This window comes from Alosa sapidissima, chromosome 6, assembly GCF_018492685.1.
Source record: "Alosa sapidissima isolate fAloSap1 chromosome 6, fAloSap1.pri, whole genome shotgun sequence".
In the NCBI taxonomy this organism is placed as follows: domain Eukaryota; kingdom Metazoa; phylum Chordata; class Actinopteri; order Clupeiformes; family Clupeidae; genus Alosa; species Alosa sapidissima.
Genome location: NC_055962.1, coordinates 19182367 through 19209690, shown reverse-complemented (window position 1 = coordinate 19209690; position 27324 = coordinate 19182367). Strand labels below are relative to the sequence as shown.

Here is a 27324-nt window from a genome sequence, read left to right as displayed (position 1 = left end):
GGGACATGCTAATAAATAGGGCTAGATGTGATAAACCCACAATAGGCACATTCACAAGTTTAATCCACTATCAACCTCCACTCCCTGAGTCAGCACCGCAAGAGAGAGACAGACAGAACAAGAAAGGGAGACAGAAAAAACAGGAACGTGAGAAAGAGAGAGACAGACAGAGACAGAGAGAACAAGAGTGGGAGAGAGAGAGAACAGGAATGTGAGAGAGACAGAAAGGAAGAGAGAGATAGACAGACAGACAGAGAACAAGAAAATGAGAGACAGAGAGGAAGAGAGAGAGAGACAGACAGATGGACAGAAAGACAGATAGAGAGAGAACGAGAGAGAGCTTTATTTTTTAATAAGCCCAAAGCTGGCAGTCACTGTGAGGCCCTGTGTTAACAAGTCCCCCTGTCTTCATGCTTGGGCTTTCATTTTAATTAGACTACAAAGGAAAGGCACTCCTGAACTCCTCATCAAACCGCAGGTGATTGCACTCACCAGGGGTTCCTGCTTGAGGCAGGGAAGAAAAAAGAATTAAAATCCATCCACAATTTAGTGCCAAGAGCTCACGTTTCGCTCTTTTGACTGTGTTGTTTCTTTTGTATGACCAAATATAATCTTTAAGAAGAAAGATTTCTGTTCAACACTTCTGGGGTCTTGGTTATCTGCAGCACAAAAGATTTGATATACTGTATTTTTTACATTTTTCTTTCTTTCATCGCTTCATGGCTGTTGGTCTGAGCCCTAGTTATTTGTCTCATGAGCTTTACTTCTATCCACCTTGAGCCCGATGCAGTCCTGCCAAGGCATTAGCCCATTTGCTCCTATAATGAGAGCAGTGTATTGGGTGCATAGAAGCGTCCACACCGGTATGGCAATAAGGCCTCAGCAATGGCCTGTGCTGGAGAGCCCCTGCATGTGGGGCGGGAACCCCCAGCTGTCTGCCGGCTATCCATCAGCGCACTACAAAATGTAACAGGCTTCTAGCACATGCTTTGGTGACATTCCAATTTCTCTTTGGCTTAATGATATGCCCCTTCGGAATACAACCAACAAGAAATTTCCCCCATGCATTAAAGGGCAAATATTGTAGTTTATGTGTGAGCCCTGACACTCTCGAGTCTTGCTCCATTTTTTTGCTGCCAGAAAAAAAAGAAGCATTCGGTTATATATCTATATATCGGTTAAATATCTAAGCCCCATTAACCTCCAGTGTCAAGATGGATGGCATTTAAATGTTAAGGTGTTATAAGAAGGGGCCCAATACTCACGGCAGGTATTCAGCTTGATGTCAGTGAAAGGCTGCTCATCCGGCTGGAGAATCCCATCACTCTGTACAGGTCCCCTATCAAGGCAAATCAATGACGCCTGCTGTTTCTTGGAAGTTCATCCCACTTATGCCGTTTCTCAGAGGCAGTATTGGAGCTAGCGTTCACATCATTAAGAGTTATCTGCTTTGCCCCTTTTTTCCCCAGAATCAAAAACTTTTTTTTTTCTTAAAGACTTTCTCAAAACCACTTGCATCAGCACATTGACTTAACGGCCCATCTCTAATATACAATATCTGTAAAAGGCATTAGCGACATTAGCAACTCCTCACATGACATAGACGAGATACTAATTGGAACAATTTGCCATAAAGTGTTCATACAGAGGATCCACGACACTTATCAATTGATCCAATTCCCTCTAGCCCAGCAGCACTAGGCTATATCCTCTTCCTCCATTCTGTGCGGGGAGACAAAAGCCACTATTTGCATTATTGCTCCAATTGGCCAGGTAAATTGCAGTATTAGAGTAATTAGTAGCCGCCATGCCATGAGCTGTTGATGGATTGCAGGTCGGATTATATTGACTTTTTTCCCTGGGTGATGTATTGGCTAATTTAGAGGCTCTTGCCAGTGTCCCCCTGGTCAGCCACTGGCATCTGTGTGCAGATCTCCTCCTCCTCTCTTCTGCATTTACGACACACACACACACACACACACACACACACACACACACTCTCTTTCCCTCAAACTCACCCCCACCCCAACCCCCTCAACTGCCACTGACATTGAATCTTGTTAATGGGCTCATTATTTGACTGCAGATTTCGTTGAGCCCCTGTGGAATTGGGAGTGTGGGTCGGCGGTGGGGGGGAAATAAAAGCGCCAAGGCTGTGTTTTCCGTGGGGCTGCTGCTGTAGGAATGCTAGGTGACCGCTCCCTGTCTATAACAGTCAGGGCGGCTAGACGGAACAGATGGGTTAATAAATGTTAATATGCATTTGCCCAGGCCTGTTACTCACACCTATGAATAGCCAATATCTGTTTAATGAGTTGTTTGGCGTTTTGTTCCTTTCACCCTTTTTGCTGGAGAAAAATGCACTCCCCAAAGTGACATGTTTTATGTGTTTAATATAGGGAATCAAAGGGGGCGCTGTGGTGCAGCTGGTTACAGCGCCTGTACTGTATTTGGGTCCACGTCTGGCCCGGGTCATTTCCCGATCCCGCCCCATCTCTCTCTTCCACTCACTTCCTGTCACTTTCTCCACTGCCCTGTCAAATTAAAGGCATAAAAAAGACCCCAAAAATATTTTCAAAATGTAGGAAATCACAAAGCTGCCGCTAGCTATCTCTAGGTGGCGCTGTCTACCACCTTTTGTCATTTGGGCATAAGGCACAGTAATAACCCACAATGCATCCGTGTTCTGCACACACAGAGCCAATGCGGACGCCGAAGAGCTTGAAGATCGCCGAGATCCAGGCTCGGTTCATTGCAGTGGACTGGGAGTCGCTGGGCTACAACATCACCCGATGCCACACCTTCAACGTGACAATCTGCTACCACTACTACAACACCCACAACCAGACCAAGGCCGAATGCCTGGACATGGACCCCAAAGCGCCGCGGCACGTGGTGGCCAATCTGCCGCCCAACACCAACGTCAGCCTCAAGATGATCCTCACCAACCCAGAGGGGCGCAAGGAGAGCGACGAGACCATTATACAGACCGAAGAGGATGGTATGGACTATAGACACACACACACACACACACACACTACTTAGACAAGCATTTGCATATTCACAAACACATGTATTCAGACAGTACAACATGAAACATATTAGACAACACAGTAGCATACTGTATATGGCTTCAGTGCAACATAAGTTCACAAAATTCAATGTTCATAGTACAAAGACATATTGTATTTGCTATAGATTGTTTGCTCAGAGGAAATCCAAGTTGTTCATTTGAAAACAATCTTCAGCCCCCCCCCCCAAAAAAAAAAAAACACACACAGGTTTGCTTGTACATTTTCTTTCCTAGATGGATCCACATGTTTTCAATCAAATACCTTTTTCGGCCCACCTTGCCACCTGGGTGATTGAATTGCAGTCCACTTGTATTTCCTTTGAATTACAGTGCTGCTCACGCACGGCCAAATGAAAACCTTTAACACACAGAAACATAAAGACAAACACACACACACAGATATAACAGTATCTAGACAGACACACACTCACACACCCACACACAACCAAGCTCCCAGGTGGGGTACAGTAAATCAAGTCTTCTGAAGCAGGTCACGTCGCCACCTTGCTGGCTCTGCCTTTAATGGTCACTGGCGGGAGAGCAGGGCGCCCAGCGGCTCTGATAACAGGGGCGAGCAGACCGGAATCCCTAACACGGCACAAACAGCCTGAGGACCGCACACTCCCTCACTCACTCTTCCTCTCTTTCTCACTCATTCACTCACTCTTCCTCTCTCCCTCTCTCTCTCTCTCTCTCTCACTCACTCACTCACTCACTCACTCACTCACTCACTCACACTCTCTCTCACTCACTCACACTCTCTCTCACTCACTCACACTCTCTCTCCCTCCCTGCCTTCCTCCCTCCCTCTCTCTCTCTTACTCTCTCAATCACTCACTCTCTCTCTGACTCATTTACTCATTCACTCACTCATTCTCCCGCTATCTCTCTTACTCCCTCTCCCCCTTCTCTCTCTCTCTTACTCCCTCTCTCACTCCCTCTCTCTCTCTCTCTCTCTCTCTCACACACTCCCACTCTACCTCCCTCATGTAGATGATTGGGGGTGGGGGGTGCTGCCTTCATGCCTTATTTGGCTGATCCCTTGAAGTAGGCCGAGGCCTGTTTAGGCTTCCGTGTGTGCAGCCCGGCCCTACCCGAGAGATAAACACTGAGAAATGGCTGAGCCAGGCGCTAGGCTCTGGCCAGAATTCATAAGGAAAAAAATCAATCCACTCCACCTAACACACACACACACACACACACTTCTCAATCCAGAGCTATTTCTGTGATTGCTTTTCATTTAGTCATGTCAGGGCCAGTTAAGGCTGTTTCCTGGAATAAGAAACCACACCATCAACATCAAAGCCCAGCAACAAACATCAGCTGGAGAAAAAAATAGAGCTTTGTCCCGTAGCTAATTGTTACCTTTTACATAAATTAAGTCATGTTATTGCGTGTGTGCGTGCGTGCGTGCGTGCGTGCGTGCGTGCGTGCGTGCGTGCGTGTGTGCGTGCGTGCGTGTGTGCGTGCGCATGGGGAAGAGAGAGATGTCTCAGTGGCACATATTTGATGAATAGGGGCTTGTCTGGAGGGTGTGAAGCCGGCACAGCCTCTGTAAACAGAGTGGCCTCAGTGAGCGCCTCAGCACACTACTCGCACACATACAAATGCGAGTATCCACACACACACACACACACACACACACACACACACACACACACACACACACACACACACACACACACACACACACACAGGCTTTTTCTTTCTTGTTCTTTTTCACATATACACTCATACACATAAGATTTTTCTGACTTCCTCTGTTTCAGTCTTTCATGCACAGCAGAGAGGTAGACTGTACCCCAATGACACAAACAAGCGTGTTTGTATACGACACACACACACACACACACACTCACACACACACAGTTTCAATCTGACACCGAAGGAGAGCCCTAGACTCAACTAGCCCACACACATACACGCACACATACAAACACACACACACACACACACACTCTCTCTGATCTGAGAGACAGCCGATTTTTTCGGAGCCACCCCCCTTGGGCTCCCATTCACTGACTCGAGTGACATGTGCGCCATCACATGACCCCCCTCCCCCCCATGCAACTCACGCCCCGTCTACTGTGAGGGAGCAAGACAGCGAGCGAGCGGATTAGACATCTCTGGATGCAGTTAGAGCAGGTCTCTTCAAACTCCCCATGCCCCTTCCCCCCAAAAATACACAAACCTTTCCCTGCTTTTCTCCAGAAAATCTTTTCTTTTTCCACCCTTTCATGTCAAAGTGAGTGCTTCAAAGAGCCAGTAGCGCTCTGTTGGCTTAGAAGACAGCACAGAGTTGGTTTATGCCAAGCTGGGTAATTGTGAGTGTCAGTTTCAGTATTTGATTGAATAATAAGCCTGATGATCTCTTAGCATATTTACACAAATAAAAAAAAAAAACACATCAGTCACATAAAAGTATCTTTTTTCACAAGAGATAAATAGTTAGCAGACAGGCTAAACCAGGGCTGTTGTTGTTTGTTTGTGTGTTTTATTTATTTCTTGAATGGCGTCGCTTGGTGATAAAGCAAATCCCAAATCAGGAAGACAAAGCAGACAGACCCATCAGCGCAAACACCAAAGAAATGCAAAAACAAATATCATAGCCTCCTTCAATCATGATGATGCTTTCTTCTCTTGTTTGTTGCCCAGTTTTGGGCATAGTAATGGATTTGCTGTAAATGAAACCCATCACCAAGGTGTAATAGCCAAGAGAGACTCATGAGTGGTTTTCATCAGAGACGCCATATTAATCATGCTACCCTTGCAATTGTGTGACAACTCCTTCTCTTTTTCTCTTTCTCTTTCACTCTCTCTCCCTCCATCGCTCTCCCCCCCCCCCCTCCTCACCTAATGCAGTGCCTGGCCCCGTGCCCAGTGAGTCCATGAAAGCCACACCGTTCGAAGATCGCATCTTCTTGTACTGGAAGGAGCCACTGGAACCCAACGGAATCATCACGCAGTATGAGGTAATGAGAGAGAGAGAGAGAGAGAGAGATTGGGGGGGGGGGGGGGGGGGGGTGGTTTAGGGAGGCCTGTTGGACAGAGAGTGGTGGGGGGGACAGTCTGTCTTGTGTTGCTGCTCCCCACATGTGGTTTATGTATCTGTGTCTGTCTTGTGTGTTTTTGACGGTTCTCCAACTCTCTGAGATCCACAAGCACAATGTCCAGAGATCAGCAGAAGATGATGCACTGGGCCTAGCCAGTCAGGGGCAGTTAAGACCAAAAGCAGTTACACACGGATAGTGGCCTAAGCACTGCACTGTATTCAGAGTCATGATATATGCTCCAGGTTAAATGCAGAGCCACGGTATTGATTGAGAATTGCAGGACTTTATTTGACTTAAGAGCATTAAGAGAGGGAGCAGCGGTCGTAAAAGACTCTGAACTTTCACTGCAGAGAAAATGTTCTTTCCATACTGTCCATCTGCGAGTATGGGAACTCTGCCCAAAGTCCAGGAAAAGGGGGGGGGGGGCTGTAAGCTAAAACTCACTCCTCTCTGGTGAAGGAAAAAGGCCTCTCTGAAGGCCTCTTTTTCGCAAAACTTCAATATATTCAATTTCATGGATATTAATTGCTCTAAAATCCACTAATAAAACAAAGCATTAATTTGGATTTACATCCAAATTAGTGTGTTATTTCATCCAGTAATACCCCTAGACAGACGTCGCTTTACACCACATTAACGCAATTAATCCTTTCAGTCGGAGCCGTGGAGTCGTGTTATTGTTGAGGCTTGCTCGGAATATTCATGTTCGTATTGGCGATGGTGATTTCCAGTGGCTGAGTCTGTGCTAATTGGGAACAAACGGTGCGTTTGAACTCACCCAGTTTTGCTTGTGGTCTCCCGCCTGAACAGATCAGCTGCAGCGCCATGCGCTCGTTCGACACGTCGGTGCTGATGCGGCCGCCGCTCATCGTGTCGCTGCCCTGGAACACCACCCACCACGTCTTCTCGCAGCTCCACCCTGGGACCACCTACCAGTTCATCACCCGTGCCAGCACCATCAAGGGCTTCGGACCACCAACCACCCTCAATGTCACCACCAACATCTCAGGTAGGGGTTCAGACGTGTCTTCAGGTCCTAACCACACATTTCACACTTGCATGCAATACTGTAGGACGTAGTAGTAGTAGTAGTAGTAGTAGTAGTAGTCTGCTTTCAGGCCCTCAAACACATACACACTTATATCCACTGATACATACTGTACAAGCAAATACACAAATGTTGGTACCTTTAGCCATAGAGAGATAATAAGAAAATAGCCACAGAGACATGTAAGGGATAACTGTCGCTGGGGTGTCCTGTGATAACGGAATTCATGGACGAGGGCGAGAGGCAAAGAACTCCCTGACGCACAGCGTAACAGGACACCTTGAAGGCCGTTATCCTGCTTTTCACCCGGTTGCCACTATAGGCAATAGTCATGCCTTTATAGCATGCAAACAAAACAAGCGTTTCAGTTTAAAAAGAAGCCGACTTGTTCAGTTTGTGGTACAACTTTCTTTGGCCCTAACAGTGATAGCATGGACAGCTTGTTGACAGTTGATTCCATTGTTGCGAAGCCTGCTTCCAGGCTCAACCGTTGTCCTCTTATGGTTGTTATAGTTACCATTCATAAGCATCGATATGGAACGATGATTAAACTTTTTTTTACCAGATCATTCAATCTACTTCATAGGTGTCCCGTTATTCAGAATTAATAGCCACCCCACCAGCCAATCAGAAAAGAGTATTTCTTCTTCGGATGATTAAACAAACATAACACACACACACACACACACACACACACACACACACACACACACACACACACACACACACACACAGAATATCTGACAAGACTGTCAGCAACCTCTCAAGCTTGAAGTCGGATAGGTGCAACAGAGCCATACAGCAGATGCATTCACATACAGCTGTGGTGACTAAGAAACAGAAGTAAGCAGCAAACCTAATGAAAGCATTGGACAAAAAAAAAAAAAAAACACAAAAAACCTGGGAAGTGCTAAAATGAAAAATAATGCATTAATAGCCTCTGCTATGGGCTCGACTCACACTCTCACCCAAACATGATGAAGTGTTGTCATCTCATGCAATTAAGTCTACTGGATGGACCAGAGAGGGGGTGTGGTGGGTGGGGGAGAGCTTTATGAATGGATGGTAAAAATTGTTCGCATCTAACAGATGCTAATGCCGAGTGCGAGTGTCCCGCGCTTGCTATTGTGTGGTGCCGTTAATGGCCCCTTTATGCAGATCTCGCCGTTCCGCGCACATCTGCAGACCATTGCTCAGTCCCTCTCTCCAGCTGCTTTTTAGAGCGGGCATCAGCGGCAGTGGGTAACTGTTTGTGTTGCAGTCATGTCCAAATGACACACACACAAACAACACACACACACACACACACACACACACACACACACACACACACACACACACACACACACACACACACACTCTCAATCTTGGCAGCACTCATCGAGTCCCCGCCACTGCAGCGGATGTATTTGGGATCTATTGAAAACTGTCAGCCGAGGACCTCATCAAGTGATAATGCCAAGCAGAGCACAGGCCGGCATTCAAGGGAATCAAATTAGGCAGGTGAATGGAGATAAAAGCTTCTTGACATATTCCTCCGCGGCTAATGGACGACAGTGGCTTCTGCCGTGGAAGAGTGGGGGACCTGAGTGCTTTCTATTTGTGAGCGCATGCTTTCGGTCTTGAAGAGATGTAAGTATTGTAATTGAAAGCGTAATCAGGGAAAATCATAGTTCATAGCCCCCTTTTCCACCAAAAAAGACGAGCTGGGTCACCCTTAACCGGGAGAAAATTGTGCAAAAGTACTTCAGAAACCTTGTTGTGAATACGAAGAAGCATTCAGCAACCCCAGATGTATAAGGAGGTCAAACCCCAAATGGAACTTTCTTTCAAGGATGTTGTGAACAAGGCTGTGTTGACATGAATTGTTCTTTAATGGCAACTCCTCTGCCTAGTCAGGTCTGATGAATGTTCAACTCCTCGTGTTCTCTCCACACAAATGCTGCAGTAGAGACTGTGGCACAAGCGCTGTGGCAGTGCATCACCCATGCAGATAAATAACATGGAGCTTGAAACTGGAGGAACTTGTCAGTTAAGACAAAAGTGTCTCGTAAATGCATTGAAAGTCATGAGTCTCTCTCTCTCTCTCTCTCTCTCTCTTTCTCTTTCACACCTTCTGCCCTTCTGCAGCTCCTACTCTGCAGGAGTACGACAGTTCCGAGGCCTTCCTGAATGAGACGGCCACCACCATCACCGTCCTCCTCAAGCCTGCGCAGGCCAAGGGTGCTCCTATCAGGTTTGTGATCCCACACTCACTTCAGTCTGGTCAATCTTTCATTCCCATTAAAACAGCAACCCCCCCCCCCCCCCCAAGGCTATTCTCTCTACCTCGACTCTATGCCACTTCATCTAGATAGAAACCATTAGCAGGGATGGTTTTGGTGGACATGATCCTGCTTCACCATCCCCTGCAAAGAATTAACCCGTCACACAGCGGGGGTTGTTGTTGCCCCCCACAAGCAAAACATGTTTGAGCCCCCCACTGTGTGTTCCCACGGCATGATGTTTGAGGTCCGCGAGAGATTAGGACACTAGTCGAGGTCTTGTGTCACCTCAGCTCTTTCCGGTGCCTTCCACCAGCAACACTGTCTGTCTGGCCACCTGCTCCCTCACCGGCTCCGTCCCAGAGCCCCCTCGCAAATAGACGCCTAGCGAATCAGAGGAGGACTCTGCAGGGGACCCGTGGACCATCAGCAGCTGCGATCTCCGTTTGATTGGTCCATTGTCACCCTGCGCCCTGTTCATTTCCGCCTGCCCGTTGAGTGCAGGGCTGGGATATAGAGTGTGTGTGGAGCTGCTCGTCATAAAGGTGGATTTGAAGATAACTCGGCTCTCCGGCTCAGTAAATCAGCCATTATGCGACCCAGCTTGCGCTCCGCACAGGTCGAAAATTGGAAAGGCTGCGATGTTTGGCGGCAGGGGTTGAGGGACAAACAGTGCTGCATACAAACCACCCAATAACTTTTTTCCTTTTGCTTTGTTATCCCCCACCCCTACATTGAGTCCAGCAAAGACTTTCCCTTATGTTGTTTTTAGTGTTATGTTGTTATTGTTGTTTGTGTCAACTCAAGGGCTTATTTGTTTGTGTGGGTTTGGATTGTTTGTTTACATTCCCTAATCATTTAATCAGATATCTTTTCATAAGGCCAGCACTATAGATGTCAGCGTGAGTGAGAATTTGCTCTAGCCAGGATTAGCAAGTGTGTGTGTGTGTGTGTGTGTCTGCAGATTAAAAGATTTGCATGCATCAACAATGTTAAGATGGGTACAATTTTCAATATAATACTGAGACAATGATGGCATATTGGACAGATTGTACTGCGCTATGTACTGTATCTGGATATAGGCTTCAAAATGGAAGCAGGCAGTCTAACTTTGATGGCTTCTGGCACAGAGCGCTGTTTTCCTGGCACGACTACTGATGGCGTCTGATGGATAATCACAGGACAGGTTGGGGTCCCCGCAATTTGGGGCGAGTTAGTTAAGATGCCGTTAGAGCGAGTGAGATATAATGCGCCTCTGGCCATCTGCTCAGGTAATTTGTAACAGTTTGTCATTGACTAGCGCTACACGATGGAGAGGGGAGAGAGGGATGGAGAGAGGAAGAGAAAGAGATCGATGGAGAGAGGGAGGGAGGGAGGGAGGGAGGGAAAGCTATGGAGGAAGAGCGACAAGAAAAGACAAAAAAAAGTCCAGTCCAGACGCTTGCCTCTATCTCAAAGGACAAGGGCAAGTTCCTGAGCCCAGCTGTGGGGTCATTATGGACAGCCGGTCATGTTTCAGCTCCGCGGCCATTCAAGTCAAACTAGAGGTCACGAGAAGGTCAGAGAGGTAAAGGCCAGGGCTACATCTGGAGTGGCCCATTGTTAACGTTAAAGGATAGGGAGACACGAGGCTGAGAGAGCCAGTCGTAGGGAAGAGAGGGTGTCAAGTGAGGGACGGTGTGCAGTGTTCCGGAGGAAGCCCCTGAGCCATGGAGGAATCCGTAATCACAGAGCCCTCACTTCTCACAGCTCCCTGGGCGTGTGACGAGATTTCTTCCACTGTGTTTGCCTCCTTTGTGACCCCCACCCCCAAACCACGTAGTTGTCGCCTTAGCGCCAACGTTTCGTTGCAACGTTTGATAGCTTAGCGGTTTCTGTTCTCACCCCGCAAAAGCCCTAGAGGAGGTGAATTTGGAGACGAGGCACAAAGTGGAAGAAGGAAGTCAAAAAGGGACATACTGAAAGGGGTGTAAAAGTCCCTGCCATGTTTGTGATTCTTAAATAGAAATGAAGTAAGTGTCTGGTTTGGCTCCAATTGGATGTTCATCGGCACTCGTTTAAGAGCCTCTCACCGCTCAGTCAGAAATAATGACTGCTTATTAAGGGCCATGTCATTTTGGAGCAAGGCTGTAGATTAGACATCAGAGTGAAGAAATTGGCTTTTTTCCTGTGTGTGTGTGCTGAGAGAGAGGAGAGTCTGAGAAAACATGGCATACTATGAAGTGCACACATCCAAAACTGTTTCAGCAGGTGCCAAATCAAAAAGGGCATACGATCTTACGATCTTCTTCAGGCATCTTAATGAATAGAAAAGCACTGCCAGTATAAAAGCACAAAATGGCCTGTACAGATAATTAGGACAAGTGATGTGAATCAGGGATATTAGGCTATTAAGCAATTAGCATGAGTACGCCCATTTGAGGGCAGGGCAACACCAACATTGGCATACAAAGTACACCTACAGTCCCGCCTCTGAACACCAATAGACTAGGCATTACAATCAAAAACAAAGACAACAAATGTATACAAATGCAAAGTAAATACAAAGACAAAAAGAAGTCAAAATCTAGATTAAGGCCCTTGGGTGATAAGGTGTTGATCATGCCGCTCCTGTGTTTATGGGTCGGTTGTGTGTGTGTGCGTGTGTGTGTGTATTCACATTCACCCACAGGTGGGTGAATGAATGTTGGGTGACGTAGTCTTGGGCGACAGCATTTATCCTCTTTTGATTTTACCCCCCCCCCCCCCCCCCCCCACCACTCCCCCACAGTGCTTATCAGATCGTGGTGGAGGAGCTCAACCCTCACCGTTCGCGGCGTGAGGCCAGCTCCACCGACTGCTACCAGGTGCCTGTCTCCTACCAAAGCGCCTCCAGCGGCGGACTACCGTACTACTTTGCTGCCGAGCTGCCACCCACCAAGCTGGTGGAACCCATGGGTTTCACGGTTGGGGACAACAAGACCTACCGCGGCTTCTGGAACCCTCCGCTGGCGCCCAGGAAGAACTACAACATCTACTTCCAGGCGGTCAGCAGCGTGGAGAAGGTAGACACTGCTTAAAGCTTCGGTCAGGCTTTGCTCTGGCCCCAGCTGAAGCTCTCTGTGGGGATCTTTTTTTTTTTTTTTTTTTTTTTTCGTTTTTGAGAATAGAGTTAGAGGCTGTAGACATGCAAACCTTTTACACGCTATGTGTTATAACAGTGTTAATGAATTACATTTGTTTTGTTTTTGCCGGTGTGCTAATCTGTTTGCGTCTGTTCTGTCTGCAGGAAACCAAAACTCAGTGTCTGCGATTGGCAACAAAAGGTGAGAAAGTGCTGTTTTTATTTATGAATATCTGTATTGTTTGTTTGTCAGTTTTCTTAGTCAGGTGGTTAAACTGAAGAAAGAAGAAGATAAAAACTGAGCATATTTTCCCATGCTTGTGCACCTGATGTAATGACACCTGCCACAGATATGCACGTACCCCCACAGTGACTTTGTCATACACAAGTTTTAATATTGCCTCTATTTCTGTTGTGTTCTCTTTCTTGTGCTCTCTCTCTCTCTCTCTCTCTCTCTCTCTCTCTCTCTCTCTCTCTCTCTCTCCTCTCTCTCTCTCTCTCTCCCTGTTTATGTCTCGTTCACTCCTACTCTGTCCCCTGATGGAGCCCTCTTTAATGCCCATGCCTCTTAATTTCCTGTCACTCAGCCAAAAGAGCGCTGCCGGAGAGGCGGATTCGGGGCTTCGGCGGAATTAGCGAAAGCTTATTTGTGATATTTGCGCTTGTAAAGCACCTTGTTCTGCTGAACAGCTTGGGTCTATGGAAATGAGGGGCAGGACGTGGAGAGGCAAGCCAGTTGTGGGGATTTCAGAAAGAGAGCTTTACGCTCTGGATGGCTAAAGCCACGCTGCTAGGTTTTTAACTGATTAAGGAGGAGTGGTCAGCCAAGTCCCACAGTGCTGGGTTACCCATGACTCAGAGAGAGAGAGAATGCAAGGCAGGGATTGGTTAGATGAGTTTCACTGCGTCGTAATAATCTTACGCAATCCAGCAGTAAGTTCTTTGAAGTGAAAATGTGACACCATACATTATTCCGCCATGTTGAATCATTTTAGCACTTTATTCATCTTTCCATGTACCTAGTGTGTTTTATGTATTTTATAGACAATATTTCACATATTTGAAGTGCTGTATGTATTCATTAGATAAAGCAGGCCAGCCTATAAAAACTAGTACTGGCAGTGATCAAGAACTCATGTTATTTCCTTATAATCCTTATTGGAGTAAGTCTCACTTAGCAATCAAAACACGCTTTGCCTCAGTGACCAATTTAATCTGCACTCAGTGAGGTATGATATCATGATAATATGTATGTAGAGTCTACTCTTTTTATTTTTAATGGTGGTCGTTGTGTGAGCCCACACACATAACAATAATAGCCTTATGGACGGATTAATCTGTAGACGATGATCTCTTAGTTTTCTGCTCAGCCTTAGTCTTAATGGCCCGACTGTTATTACAACCTGCATTTGTTCCAGTCTGCATGTGCTGTTTTTGTTGTGCTTAATTGCTCATTTAACCCCATTCTTATCCCATTGATGGTGTCAGTCTATAATACTGTTTTTGGGATGGGGCGAAATAATGGCAGAATCATTTTAATTCTCTATTATCTGTCCAAATGCACTTAAAGTGTGCAGTTGTGCCACAAAAAGCTTAGAAAGTGGCAGGGGCCTGTGGCAGGATTATCAGACAGGGAAATGGCTATACAACCCTTCTGTAATCCCTAGACAGCTTAACATTGAAGAACCTTTTTTTCAGACAAGTTTTGCTGTTTTGGCCTCAAATATTTTCACTTAGAGACTGTTGGTGGCTTTTCAAAAGGCCCTGGTCTCAGCAAAACACTGCACAAACAGCATATGGTCACAGCAAACATTAACACGGTTAAACTATCCATAATCCAAACGCAATTATATATGTGCTTGGATGTTGTATGTGTATATCTGTAAACATTTATACAGTATATGTTGAGTTTATTGCAGTCTGTATGGCTTTTTCACATTGCATAATGTTAAAAGCCACTCTAAAGAGTCAAAGCAAAAAACAAAAACCTTTTTCTGGATCTGAGGATGTTTGCTTTCTCTCAAATCAGGCTCCATCTTTTCAGGGCTCAGCTTGTCTCCCTGTACAGAGCTTGTGTAAGGCTGTGTAACTTGGCTGCACACTGATCTATTATACAGGAAATCAATTTTATGGTCAGAATAGCAAACCAACTCTTGCCCCAGATGTGACACATGTCTGGCCCAAACCGAGACTCATGTCTTATTAGAGCTTCAAGCTCATACAACATGGATGTTGTGTACATAAATTATGTGTCTCATAAAAAAGGTAAGTGAATCTCGACCGCACCTTCGACCTACAGGGCCTCCTGTTTGAGTGATTTGATTGGGGTCCGTCGAGAGGCCCTCTTGTTGTTTTCTCCATCTTCCTTATGCCATCCAGCTGCCAGCACCCGTGCTAATCAGACAAGAGAGACAAATTTGTTTCTGCTGTTTTTTTGTCATCAATTTGTTTCCATTTGGAGTGCAGCTCGATGGGAAGCAGACGTCCCTAAAAAAAAATAAAAAAATAAAGATGACATAGGCGCAGTCCAAGGAGAATTTGATATGATCTGTGTCACATTCACTTAGGGCCGAGCCAAACAGATTTTCATTTTAAGCAGGGATTTTTTTTTTTAATCTCAAATGGATGTAATCCAATTTCATTTGAATTCCTTCCAGTCTCCTTTTTATGAATGTATCCCATGAGAACTGACAGAAACATAAGTATTCGCACAAGCGAACGGTGGATTATGTCTTGAGTAATACCTCTGGAAAAAGAAATGTTCGAAACAAGGCTGGGCCTTTCCCAAATTGATTTAATAACCTTTTTAACTGGGGTGTCAGAACCCATTGTGCGAGAGACCCTAAGGCTTGGAGGTTGTAGGGGGGTTTCAGTTCAAACAGTTTAATTAGCTGGCTATCGTAACACCCCCAATTATCACCACTTTTGTTCAGAAATTCTAAAACAACGATGTTTTTTAACACTTCAAAATAACATTTACTAAATGAACCTTACATCTTTCAGTAGCCATAGATGTGTAGATTTGAACTAAATCTGGTTTGGTTCTTAACGGGAGCATTTACTGCTTGAAATATCCGATTTTGTTTACCACGCTCTGAGTTATAGTGCTGGCCTGATGGGTCGCCTATTTACACCGTTTCAACGGCACATGAACGGTTAGACCGAGAATTCTCGTCATGAAATTAAAATTCCACTGGAGCTCCAAGCGGTTGTGTACACGCAGCCTTACAACACTGTTTACAGCTCTTCGAGTCACGGTAAAAAGTCATTTTTGGGACATAGCTAATGTAGATACACCTATGGTGTGGGTGCTTGCGTTTCTTTAGTTGTCCGCTGTCTTGGTTTGTATAGAAATGGATATTAAGTGACACATACACGCAAGACGGTGGAAATACGGGACCGACGGTAATAGGGGGAGTTCCGATAGCTAGCTAGAAGCTGGCGGAGTTTGTGTAATTTCCTGAAGTGGAAAGAGATTTTGTTCAGGCCTTAATAGATATCCTTTGTTTGAAAATAAATCGTTTCTATTCTTTCCTCTTAATTCCATGTGTTGCAACTCTCACTGGTAATTTTGTTTGACTTATCCAGCAAACTATTAAAAATTCACGGCTGTAACAAAATACTGCAACTCTCGCTTGCCCTCGAACTAGTCCATCTTCCTGTTTCCGCCTTGTCACGCTCGTCTGAAAAAAAATGAGTGGTGCGCTACCTCGCGCTACCTGGCTAAAATCCTTGCGTGCCAGCAAGATCTACGTCATTTTGACGTCACGTTGTCGCGCTACCGGTCGGATGCGTCGAGTATGTAGAAGCCTTCAGTCCAGTGGCGGAGCTAGACTTTTACCCTTGGGGTGGCCAGAGGGTGGCCAAAGCTATTTCAGGGGGTCCACAGACTACAACAATGAATGTTCAAGAAACACAATCAATTGCAATCAAAATCTGTAAATGTTGAAATGTTTTCATGAAGTACATCTTAAGCACACAGGAGATTTGTGTATAAAATCTACAGTTTATTAACAATGTTAATACAAAACGTACAATATGTAAATAAATAATAATAATAAAAAACAAATTCAAAACAATTTGACCTCATTTTGACATGAACTGATATGACATGATTTTTTAACCATGACCAGAGGAACAGTCTGATTACCAAACTAAACTTGTAGAACAGTGTAGGCCCTAGTCATGACAGTAATTAAGTCCCAGATGTGATTCTTTTCAGGATTCTGTCACATAGTGTTTGCTTCTTAAATTGTGCACTTCAACTTAGAAAGACAGACACACACACACACACACACAAAGCTGGGCACACTAGGAAGAATCACTAAATGAACCATACTCTCACACCTAGGAGAAAGCCATGGGCCCCAACTCAAGATGCAGTGTGAAAAAAAGACACCCACATAGCACCCCAAAACTAACACAGAAACACACACAGACAGACAGACAGACACTCACACAGCACCCCAAAACTAACAAAGACACAAGTGATTACTTTCTCCTCACTGAGTCAGAAGTGTAGACCACTTGTCAGTCCAACGGCAATCTGAGCAGAGAAAGAGACAAAGAAATCAGAGCATTGTTCAAGGTACTTTCCAAATTCCAGCAAAGCCAAAATAGCTTAAGTACAAGTGTGAGAACTTCACAATTTCCAAATATCAGGTCCAATGAAAGCTGATATGGTTGCCTGTCAGATCTGGTTGGAATTTAGAACTTGGTTTGGGAGGAAAACACCCCTGTTCTCTGCTGTACTATTTTATGCACGGATATAAGTTTAATGACATATTAAATGCTTTCATTTTTGAGATACTTCATCAGTTACAGTTTTGTAAATGTATGTATGTAAATAAATAATAATAATAATAAAAAAAACATAATTTCTAAACAATCTGACCCCATTTCGACATGAACTGACATGACATGAAGTAGTGCAGTTTGTTTTAACCATGACCAGAGGAACAATCTGATTACCAAACTAAACTTGTAGAACAGTGTGTAGGGCCTAGTCATGGCAGTAATTAAGTGACAAACTATCACAAGTTCAGAAGAGGTTGGCTGCAAAGATTATGCAGACTGTTATGATTAAATGACACAAGCGCACGCATTATCAGAATCATATGCCAGACGCTTTAGGCCAGCGATCCTCACTATTTTTTTCACAAGAGCCACATTGGCAGTGCAAGATCAAAAGGAGAGCCACTTTTATGACAACATACTAAGTCACCTTTGCAAATGTGCATTTCTACATATAAATTGGACATCCCACAAAAAAGAAATAACACAGCCATACATTTTCATTTAAGACCAGATTTACTTTAACACTGGGATGAGAGGAAGCTGACATGCATGTCCTTGACTTTCTTCATGTTGTATTTGTAGTATTAGTAGTAGCAGGTTTAACAATACCCCCTTTAGGAAACACCATTAAGGCTTAATAACTTCCTTTCACCTTCATTATTCAGGTGAAGGGAGAAGTATAATTCAGATCTTTGCGTTTTTGTAGTGCAGTATTGTATGTTTATGAAGCACATTTGAAAAAATGCATTGGCTGTGTTGCCACATAGCCTACAGTGGGTCCCATTTAGAAGTGGCCACTTCATCCGCACTTTCAGTGATTAACGCAGCTGCGTTAAATGTATTAGGCTACAACTTATCGCCACGAAGTGGCAGTTTAAGTCCGCTGTAGCATTGCCAGTAAACGGCAGCGGATTGCATTCAAAGGCGTTGCAAGTGGCAGTGAGATACTGTAAGCAGAACGAAACTAAAGATCACCTCGTTGAAGTCATACAGTAGACTAGTCTGTCTGTTCTTTGGTCTTGGATTTTGAGAAAGAAGTTTCTAAATAGATGCGACTCATACTCCTTATAGTGCGGAAAACACGGTATGTATATGACTATGCTACATAACAATCTGATGTGAAATGCAAGTTGGCTGATACTAACAGTTAGCTGCTACAGGCGACATGAGATGTAGCTAGGCTACTAACGTAATGTTAACGTTACCTTGATAGGCTACTCGTGGCTTGTAGGGGAACATATCACAGAAAAATTAAACTACAGAAAACGTTCTCCTAACTTAACATAAAAGTGACTTGAAACAATGATTATTTACAAAAGAAAACTTACCTTAGAACGTGTATTTCACTGTCCGTCAAGTAGGCTGCTGCTGTCCTGTGCAAAACATCCACCCTGTCGCAATATTCTCTGTAAGCGTTTGACTCTCTTCTTCTCCTTCTCTGTATAATGCTTGCTGGTGGACAGTGTGAATGACAACTCTTTGTAATACATAGCGCCAGCTACTGCACAGGAGGGATATAGCAGTCAACCGATTACAAAATGCAACAGGCTCTTTTCAACAAGACGTGCGGTGCCGGTGCCGTGATATGTCAATCATCTGGGGTGGCACCTGGGGGGTCCAATCAGATTTCAGAGGGGTCCAGTGCCCCCCGGCCACCCCTTTGGCTCCGCCCCTGCTTCAGTCCGCGGCGCTCTGCCGTTCTGACGAGCCCATTGTCCTGCTCGCTGAAGCTGCTGCTTTAGCTCAGCTGTTGCTCTTGTATCAAACGCACGAGTAAATCATTGTCTGCTGCTTCGGCTCAGCAATAAATTATGCTTGCCTTTGCTTTGAGAGATAACGGAGAGAGAGCGGAGAAGAAGATGGATAGATTGGTTACTGACTCTGGGCTTTTTTTCATCCGTTATCTATTCTCACTCCCTCTCTCTCTCTCTCTCTCTCTCTCTGTCTCTCTCTTTCTCTCTCTCTCTCTTTCTCTCTCTCTCTCTCTCTCTCTTTCTGTCTATCCTTTGTGAATCCCCATTTCTTTTTAGTTTTCTCCCTTTTTGGTTTCTTCTTTTGTAATCTCTCTGTCTAGCTGTCTTGCACTCTCATCCTTGCTCTCTTTTACTCCCTCATTCCCCCCTTTTCTTTCACTCTTCCTTCCCTGTCTCTCTCTTTCTATCTCATTATCTCTCTCGTTTCCTTCTCTGTGTCTCTCCCTCCCACACACTGTCTTCAAAATTTCCCATAAAAAAACGTTCAGCTTGCCTTCACCTAGCCTCAGTGGATGCCCTCACTGGAAAAAATAAATAAAAATCTACCAACGTTCTACCTGGCCTGCATGTGGGAAGCAAATCACTTTATGATTGAGTGCCTTAAAGGGTGGCTGGACCTGGCTACATCAAAGTCAAGGTGCAGGGGGGGGGATTCTTCTTTTTTTATTAAATGCTCAATAGATATAATATATGCATTCCTCCCATAGGAAGTTTGTCTACATCTGACATTAGTTGTAGTGCATTTTACTTTAGGCCTTGTTTTGTGGATTTCTAGACAGGTCACACTGTACTAGGAGAGAAAAGAGCTTATTCAAGAGCTTATATCATCTTGGAATTTGCTCACAAATTGTTATTACATATTGTGTTAGTGTACTTTTTCGTAATGCATTTAGTTGTATTGATTGATGACTGCATTCTCAGCATTCAGCGCGCACACATGTTGGAAATCGGTTACACATGGCTGGCGTCTGTCTGCCTCTCCAAGATAAATAATAATCGACACCGAGGCCCTGACCTGGTTTCTCTTGTCCGGCATGAATTTTGAGCACGTTCTGGCTTGACTCACGAGGGAAGCGTTGTTCGACCCTTTGTCTTCACCCTCACCATTCTAGTCACAGCTGAACTAGTCAGGAGAATGAAGTAAATTAGCTCCAGGAGAAGATGTGGGGTTGCAGGAGAACATGGAAGACAGACCCTATTACGTACAATAACCTGGAGAGCCTTTCAGTGAGGAGAGAGTAGGAGTAGGAGGAGGAGGAGGAGTACATTAAGAGGTCAGTGCAAATGCAGTCTGCTCTCGCCCTTGTGCCCCCAGGGTGTGTGTGTGTGTGTGTGTGTGTGTGTGATGGGGAGGGGGCGTTGGATGAAGAAAGGAGTTGGCTGGCCACGCTCAAGTCACAGTTGGCGTGTAGTTGCTGCTGCTGCTGTTGTTGTTGTCCCCCCCCCCCCCTGCACTGTGAGGGGAAAAGTAGGTTATTTTATAGAGAGGAGTAATAGGTTGGGGGGGGGGGGTTATTGCGGAAGATGGCATGAGGAGAAGGGACTGGGGCACAGTGGGGGGGGGGGTCAGCCCAGTGTCTGTTGGCCCACAGGGGCCTCTGCTGTGGCCACTCCAGTATTATAAACGTCCATGTGATTGTCGATGCAGGCCTTTTTTTATTGGTCGCAGAGAGCAGGCAACACATACAGCAAATTCTCCATTTCAGCATATCGGTCCATGGACTGTATATGGGGCCTCAGTAATGATTGCCTTTTTTTATGAGATAAGAGCATTTGGGATCTTATCCAGGAACAATGTGATCCACAATGTGACCTCCACTACGTGGACCAATTCCAGCGACTGGTTGGTCAGGCACATATATAGAAAATATGAAATCATTATTATTATGAGCATGTTTATGGCAGTATAGATATTAGATATTCTATACGATACGTGTATGCTGAGCCATTTTTTTAATGTAATGGCTTTTTCCTAAGGAAGAATATATGCATACTTTGGCTTTCCCATTGTGGTCACCTTTTAAGCTGCATATCATCAGTGTCCCTGAGAGTGTTATAGCACTCTTGTGTAATATGTCTGAGATGGTTTAGCCTGTTCTTCACCCCATGTCCATGTGTGTGTGTGTGTGTTTGTTTGTTTGTTTGTTTGTTTATTTATTTATTTACTTTTTTGTTGTCGTTGTAATGCATTTCCTTCTGCATGGAGGAGCGTGTGTGAATTCAGTGGAATATTCGCAGTGGTTCATGTTTGTGGTAGACAAGGTGGTGTGAATAGTGGGCATTGAGGACACTTGAATGGTCTATGCATAAGAGCACTGCATTATTTTTCCCTTCATTGTAATGCCTCTCGTTGTGTAAAGCTGAACCAAAGTTGAACCAAAGTGAGTGTTATGTTTTTATCATTTAAGTGTTGCGTAACTGGACGTGTCTGGTCACACCAGGGTGAAATGACACAATATTATAATGTGTCCTTTATAAGGTCTTCTAAGTGTGGCTCCTGTAGGTCAACTGTCGGTAGATACTGCAGTTCAAATAAAGCATAGCCAGTGCTAAAATGTCACTGGTTCAATTCTCAAGTTGAACCGTCAGGAACAAAGAGTAATTTCCAACTTTCATTCGCTGTTCTGAATATAAAGAGAAAGAAAAAAAACTGCTAAATATTATGAACTGTTTAAGAGTCACCTTTTTCTTTATGTTTGGCCATCAGGAGCCACGGAAGAGCCAGAGGTGATCCCCGACCCGGCCAAGCAGACGGACCGGGTGGTGAAGATCGCTGGCATCAGTGCTGGGGTGCTGGTCTTCATCCTGCTGGTCCTGGTGGCAATTCTGCTGGTCAAGAAGAGGTAAGTGTTAGCGCTGGTCTTTGGCGTCACTGGCGCGTGGTGATTGATTGGAGTTCTGTGCCATAGTTAACCATGATTGTGGTGGTTGTTGTTGTTGTTGTTGTTGTAGTTGTTGTTGTTGTTGGTTGTTGTTGCTCTTTCACCACCCACTGCAGGCATACAGGCATTCCACACAAACCCATGCACATCCCCCTCACCATCCCTCCATCACGGCTAGGGACTAGCAGGGGTGGTCAGAGGGAGTAGAGGAGGCCTGCTGGAGGAGAAGGGGGTTGAAGAGTTCTCCAGGCAGTCTTGACTGCACTGGTGCTTGCAGTAGGCAGGTTGAAGTGGGGATGATATGGATAATCCAACAAATGGATGGATAAGCCAACAAATACACACACACACACACACACACACACACACACACACACACACACACACACATACACGCACACACTCTTCCTATGAGCAATACTCTATCAATCATACTTTGAACACTGCATTCACACACACACACACACACACACACACACACACACAGGTCAATGGCACAGAGATGGAAGAATTGGAAGCGAGCGTCTCACCTGCATAAGATCAGAACTCTCAGAAGAATCCCTCTATTCTTCCCTCTCAGACACATCACCACCTCCTCCTCCTCCTCCTCTTTTTTAACTTAGTTCAACCTCTCCATCAAACCCTCTGGTCATAGCTCTGTGTCCATGGAGACTTCAATGTGGAGAGGAAGGAAAATCTTAAGGCAGAAAGCTGTTATACCTGTTCTGTATGGTCCCATGTCATGTAACATAGTGGTTTGTTTTGTAATAGTTTTTTTTATTATTATTAGCTGGTGGAAATGTTTCCCAAGCACCATTTTTAGGTGAAGTTTAAATTTTTGAGGTCCAAAGTGGCAAGAAGGGTAATGTAGTTGTTTTATCCTATGTAGTTAGTAATGTTATCATTCAAATCATCCATCCACAAACTTAAACATGTTTTGATTTCAGTTAGGTTTAGTTTGGATTTGAGGAGGTTCAAAAGACCAGTAAACTTTTGTTACCCAAGTCATTACAGTGGCTCAACGAAATGAGTTGCCGTTTTTAAGTGGCCTTTCCTGGCCACCGATTTGGTACTGAGTGGAATCTTCTTCTCATTCCTCCATTTTATCATAGCATTCTTCCAGAAGCACAGCACCCTCTCTCAGCCATTCTCAAAAAAAAAAAACACAGAAAAAAAATCATCCCCCATCACTGCAGCAGTTCATTTTGATCTAGTCATTTGCCTGAGAAGATTATAATCTGTGTGCATCTATGCTCCTCTCTCAGTTACCACAGTGGCATGGAAGTCCGATAATAGAACCGCATGTGTGTGTGTGTTTATATGTTCATTGGCCAAGTCCTGGGCTCATGTAAACATGTCCATATTTGTGTGTACGTGAGAGAGAGAGGAATAGCTTATTGATTCCTCTTCCCGTTGCACTGCTCCGATGTGGCATTCCCGTAATGAACATGGAGAAAAGGTGAGCTGTTCTCCAACCTGATGAATGTTTTGGGAGCGCCAACGCGGTCTGAGCATTTTCTCCGGGGAGGAATTAAAATTGCACTGGAGGAGGAAGAAATCAATTGCCCCCCCCCCCCCCCCCCCCCACACATAGGTTCACATTCAGATTGTTTTTTCTCTGTCAGTTTGTTTGTTGGATTTGCTTGAACAACTGAAGTGTCTCTGTAAATAAATAAATAAGACACAGGTCCTGTGGCACGCTCTTTGCTCAAGTAATGGCTCCATCCAGTGGCCAAGAGCTGTAATTGCAATGTAGACTAACTTCACTGTCTGGCTGGAGAAAATCTATAGTGTCTTATTTCTCCTGGATATCAATGATATTTAACACCCCAAAGTGAGCTGGGATTTAATTACAGCCAATGACAATGATCTCATCATCACATTTGCGGTTGAGTTTTCACTCATACATCTCCACACCCCGACAACAAAAGCAAACCACTACTTCATCGTTCAGTGTTTGTTTGAGAAGCATGGTGCACTGCTCACAGTGTTGTGTGCTCTATCTGATTAAGCGCCTCGGCATTAGAGAAGCATTAGGGCCCATTTGCGAGTGTGCTTCCTTTGTGAGGGTTCCAGCCCCCAGCCCCCATCCCCCCCGACTCCCCACCTAGTCGCCCGCCCCTGTCTTGTCGGCAGCATCTATGAAAACAGAGGGGCGAGTCAGACAGCCACGGGGACTGCCGGTGAGGAAGCGTCCCAAATGAATGTTAATGGCCATCGCGGGCCTTGTGCCTCGCACAATGTTCTGCCAATTAGGAGATCATTTAAAAAGCCGCTCCGCTCATTTGGAGCCAACTGCTCGCTCGCTGTCTCGTCTTTCTCACTCACTCACTTGTTCTCTCTTTCTCTCTCTCTCCCTCTCTCTGTTCACCTCAGTCTCATAACACATCACATTGTCTCTTCCTTTCTCTCTATCTTTCTCTTTCTCTCTCGCTCGTTCTCTCTCTCTCCCTCTCTCTGTTCACCTCAGTCTCATAACACATCACATTGTCTCTTCCTCTCTCTATCTTTCTTTCTGTCTCGCTCGTTCTCTCTATCCCTCTCTCTGTTCACCTCAGTTTCATAACACATCACATAGTCTTTTCCTCTTTCTCTTTCTCTCTCTTCTCTTTCTCAGACTCCACCCCCCAGTGTCTTCACTGTCACCCCTTACTTTGCTCTCTCTCTCTCTCTCTCTCTCTCTCTCTCTCTCTCTCTCTCTCTCTCTCTCTCTCTCTCTCCCTCCTGTTGTTCTTTTTTCTCTTTTCTCATTACTCTTCTCCAGACTTACTCACACTCTCTCTCTCTCTCTCTCTCTCTCTCTCTCTCTCTCTCTCTCTCTCTCTCGCTTTCTTCTTTCTCAGACTCTACCCCCCCCCCCAGTGTCTTCACTGTCACCTCTTACTTTGCTCTCTTACTCTCTCTCTCTCTCTCCCTCCTGTTGTACTTTTTTCTCTTTTCTCATCACTCTTCTCCAGACTTACCCTCTCTCTCTATCTCTCTCTCTCTCTCTCTCTCTCTCTTTCTTTTCTCTCTCTCTCTCTCTCTGCTTAAAGTGTGGCATGGGCTCCCTGTGTGCAGTGTTATTGAGTCGTTATGATTATGTGTGTGGTGGGGGTGTTTTGTAACCCATATGACTTGCTTATCACTTCTTGCTCAAACACATCATGTCTGAGCCACCCCATCAAGGCCACGTGGCAGCGCTCGGCAGCCATTAGAGTGAACTTGCACCAGGAGAAATGCACGACCCCTCTTTCATGTGGCTCCTAAGTAGTGATGTGATGCGAGTGTGTGTTTTAGGTTGGCCTTTGAGAAAGGTATGGGGTCTTGCTGCTTACAGTGCTCGTTAGAGTGTAATGGCATCATGTGCTCTTTAGTTTTTAGTTCTTGTTTTATTTTTTTATTTTTCTGGATAGTCTCCTGGTTTGTAATTTCAGACGGAGGGGAAGGGTGTCATTTTGAGCCGCGGGGGACATTTGAGCTCTAATGAGGCGTAATCCACTAATCCTGTTGGAATGGATTAGAACAACTGATGGTTATTGAATTCTCAATACCATTAGTGTGTGTGTGTGTGTGTGTGTGTGTGTGTGTGTGTCTGTCTGCTGGGGTAGGGAGAGGGGTAAGTGAAATGTAAGTCAAGTTGAGCTGAATAGTTCAAGTCAGCAGATAAACCCAGGGGCTATGCTTCAGTTCACTTCATTGTATCATGATGGGTTAGACCACAATGGTTGCCCTAATATGCGCCTTCTAGGCGTAATGGGTTCGGTAAAAGGGGCAATGCATAGATTGCATGTTTTTAATTTTTTTTTTTTTTTAAATGGAAGGAAATAAGACTTTATTCTGGAGCCTTGCCAGGTTCTGCTTTAAATTGGTTTCTGACAGCTTAGTGAAATACCCTCATTACGTTTTGTTGTGTGAAATGTATGATTCCTCTTAGTAGAAATCTTTAAAGCCATTTGCCATATTTCCCTCTGCCTTAAATCAATACATGTTTAAGATCAGGATAATAGCATTTGAGCAACATCTGAGAGCGGTGGGAAATGTGGAAACATTTTCATTTGCTTTTGTTGTGTTAAATCTTTCTACAGTATGTTCTGTTGAATATGCATACACACCTTGCCATTGTTAAAGTGGGTGGATATAAAACATGTGAAAAGACAAATGCTGACAACGAGGTTCGTTCCACCGGGATGACCTAAGGGGACATCTCCTGTTTGAGATTGTACAAATATTCTGAACAAAAATCAGATACTGCATCTTTAAAATGGTGGTTTATGACATTGTTTGTTTTGCAGGTAGTAGATGTCTTATGATTTGATTTGCAACATCTTTTGTTTCAGCTATGTTGATACATACTCCACTTACCAATATAGTTTATACGTTCATCTTGCACACATATTATGTTCTCTTTACGCAACACGTCACTGGTTTGAGCTCTATAAGATGCAATAGGCAGTGCATGGTGACATAATTAGCCACGATTCTCAATCAACGGACAGATGCATGCATTAATTTCATTTTATTCAGCATAATTTTGCAAAGAGGATCTCCAAAAGAAACCGCATGCTGAACAAAATATTAATAATCAAAGCGATAAGATTAATATAGCACACAATGCATGGGAAATGGAATGCCATACAAAAAAAAAAAAAAACCATCAAGAAAGACATTTGTTTGACTGGCACACCTTCTTTCTGCTTCTTATTTGATTACAACTGATTCCTACTTTGCATTCATCAGTATTTCTTTATCTTGCTGTCTCTGATTTGCTTGCCAGGAGGAGCTACTATTCTTATTCATACTATCTGTAAGTAAAAAAACAATGAAAGAAAAAAAAAAACAACTTAAAAAATCTAAACAGACAAATGAGGGGTTTTGCACCTGTCTTTGGTTTAGTTCTGTAGTGTTTTAAAGATGCAGTATCCTTTTTTCAAGTGAAAACGCACAGTGCTCAGACACTCTGACCTAATTGCATTGCCATTGACCAGCTCCCAACACTCTTGCTTATTCCAAGTCATCATAACCAAAGCGGTGTGATTTGAAAAAAGAATGCTGCACTTGTGTCTTGTGTTTTCTTTTCTCTCCTTTTTCTTTTTTTTTTTTTTTTGTTTGTTTATTGTGTTGCATGTGGGTGGGTGGGTGTGTGTGTGTGTGTGTGTGTGTGTCGGTGTGTCAGTTGCTCACATTCTTTCCATCCATTTTTCCATTCACTGAAGCTGCACAGGCCACCCACTGGTTCTTGGAGGGTTAATTGTGTGCCACCAGGCCACGCAATTGAACTGTTTATTTCCTTCCCTATTACTTCCTGATGGCCTCTGTGATTTTACTGGCATTAGGTGAAGTGGGTAGTGTACAACAGGTGTTCGCTCTT

General features: G+C 44.6%; 1 protein-coding gene across 14 annotated transcripts in view; it reads left to right on the top strand.

Moving 5' to 3' along the window:
- Window positions 1–27324, top strand: part of ptprk (protein tyrosine phosphatase receptor type K) — a 130986-nt gene that overhangs the window by 85550 nt on the left and 18112 nt on the right. For 9 of the 14 annotated variants that reach the window (XM_042096139.1, XM_042096148.1, XM_042096147.1 and 6 more), the window contains 8 exons: window positions 2699–3001; window positions 5936–6045; window positions 6937–7135; window positions 9305–9410; window positions 12209–12482; window positions 12707–12743; window positions 21800–21935; window positions 26731–26760. In XM_042096139.1, coding sequence (XP_041952073.1) covers window positions 2699–3001; window positions 5936–6045; window positions 6937–7135; window positions 9305–9410; window positions 12209–12482; window positions 12707–12743; window positions 21800–21935; window positions 26731–26760 — 1195 coding nt within the window. The remainder of the gene's footprint in view (window positions 1–2698; window positions 3002–5935; window positions 6046–6936; window positions 7136–9304; window positions 9411–12208; window positions 12483–12706; window positions 12744–21799; window positions 21936–26730; window positions 26761–27324) is intronic. The other 5 variants (XM_042096150.1, XM_042096149.1, XM_042096151.1 and 2 more) reach the window with 1 other exon arrangement.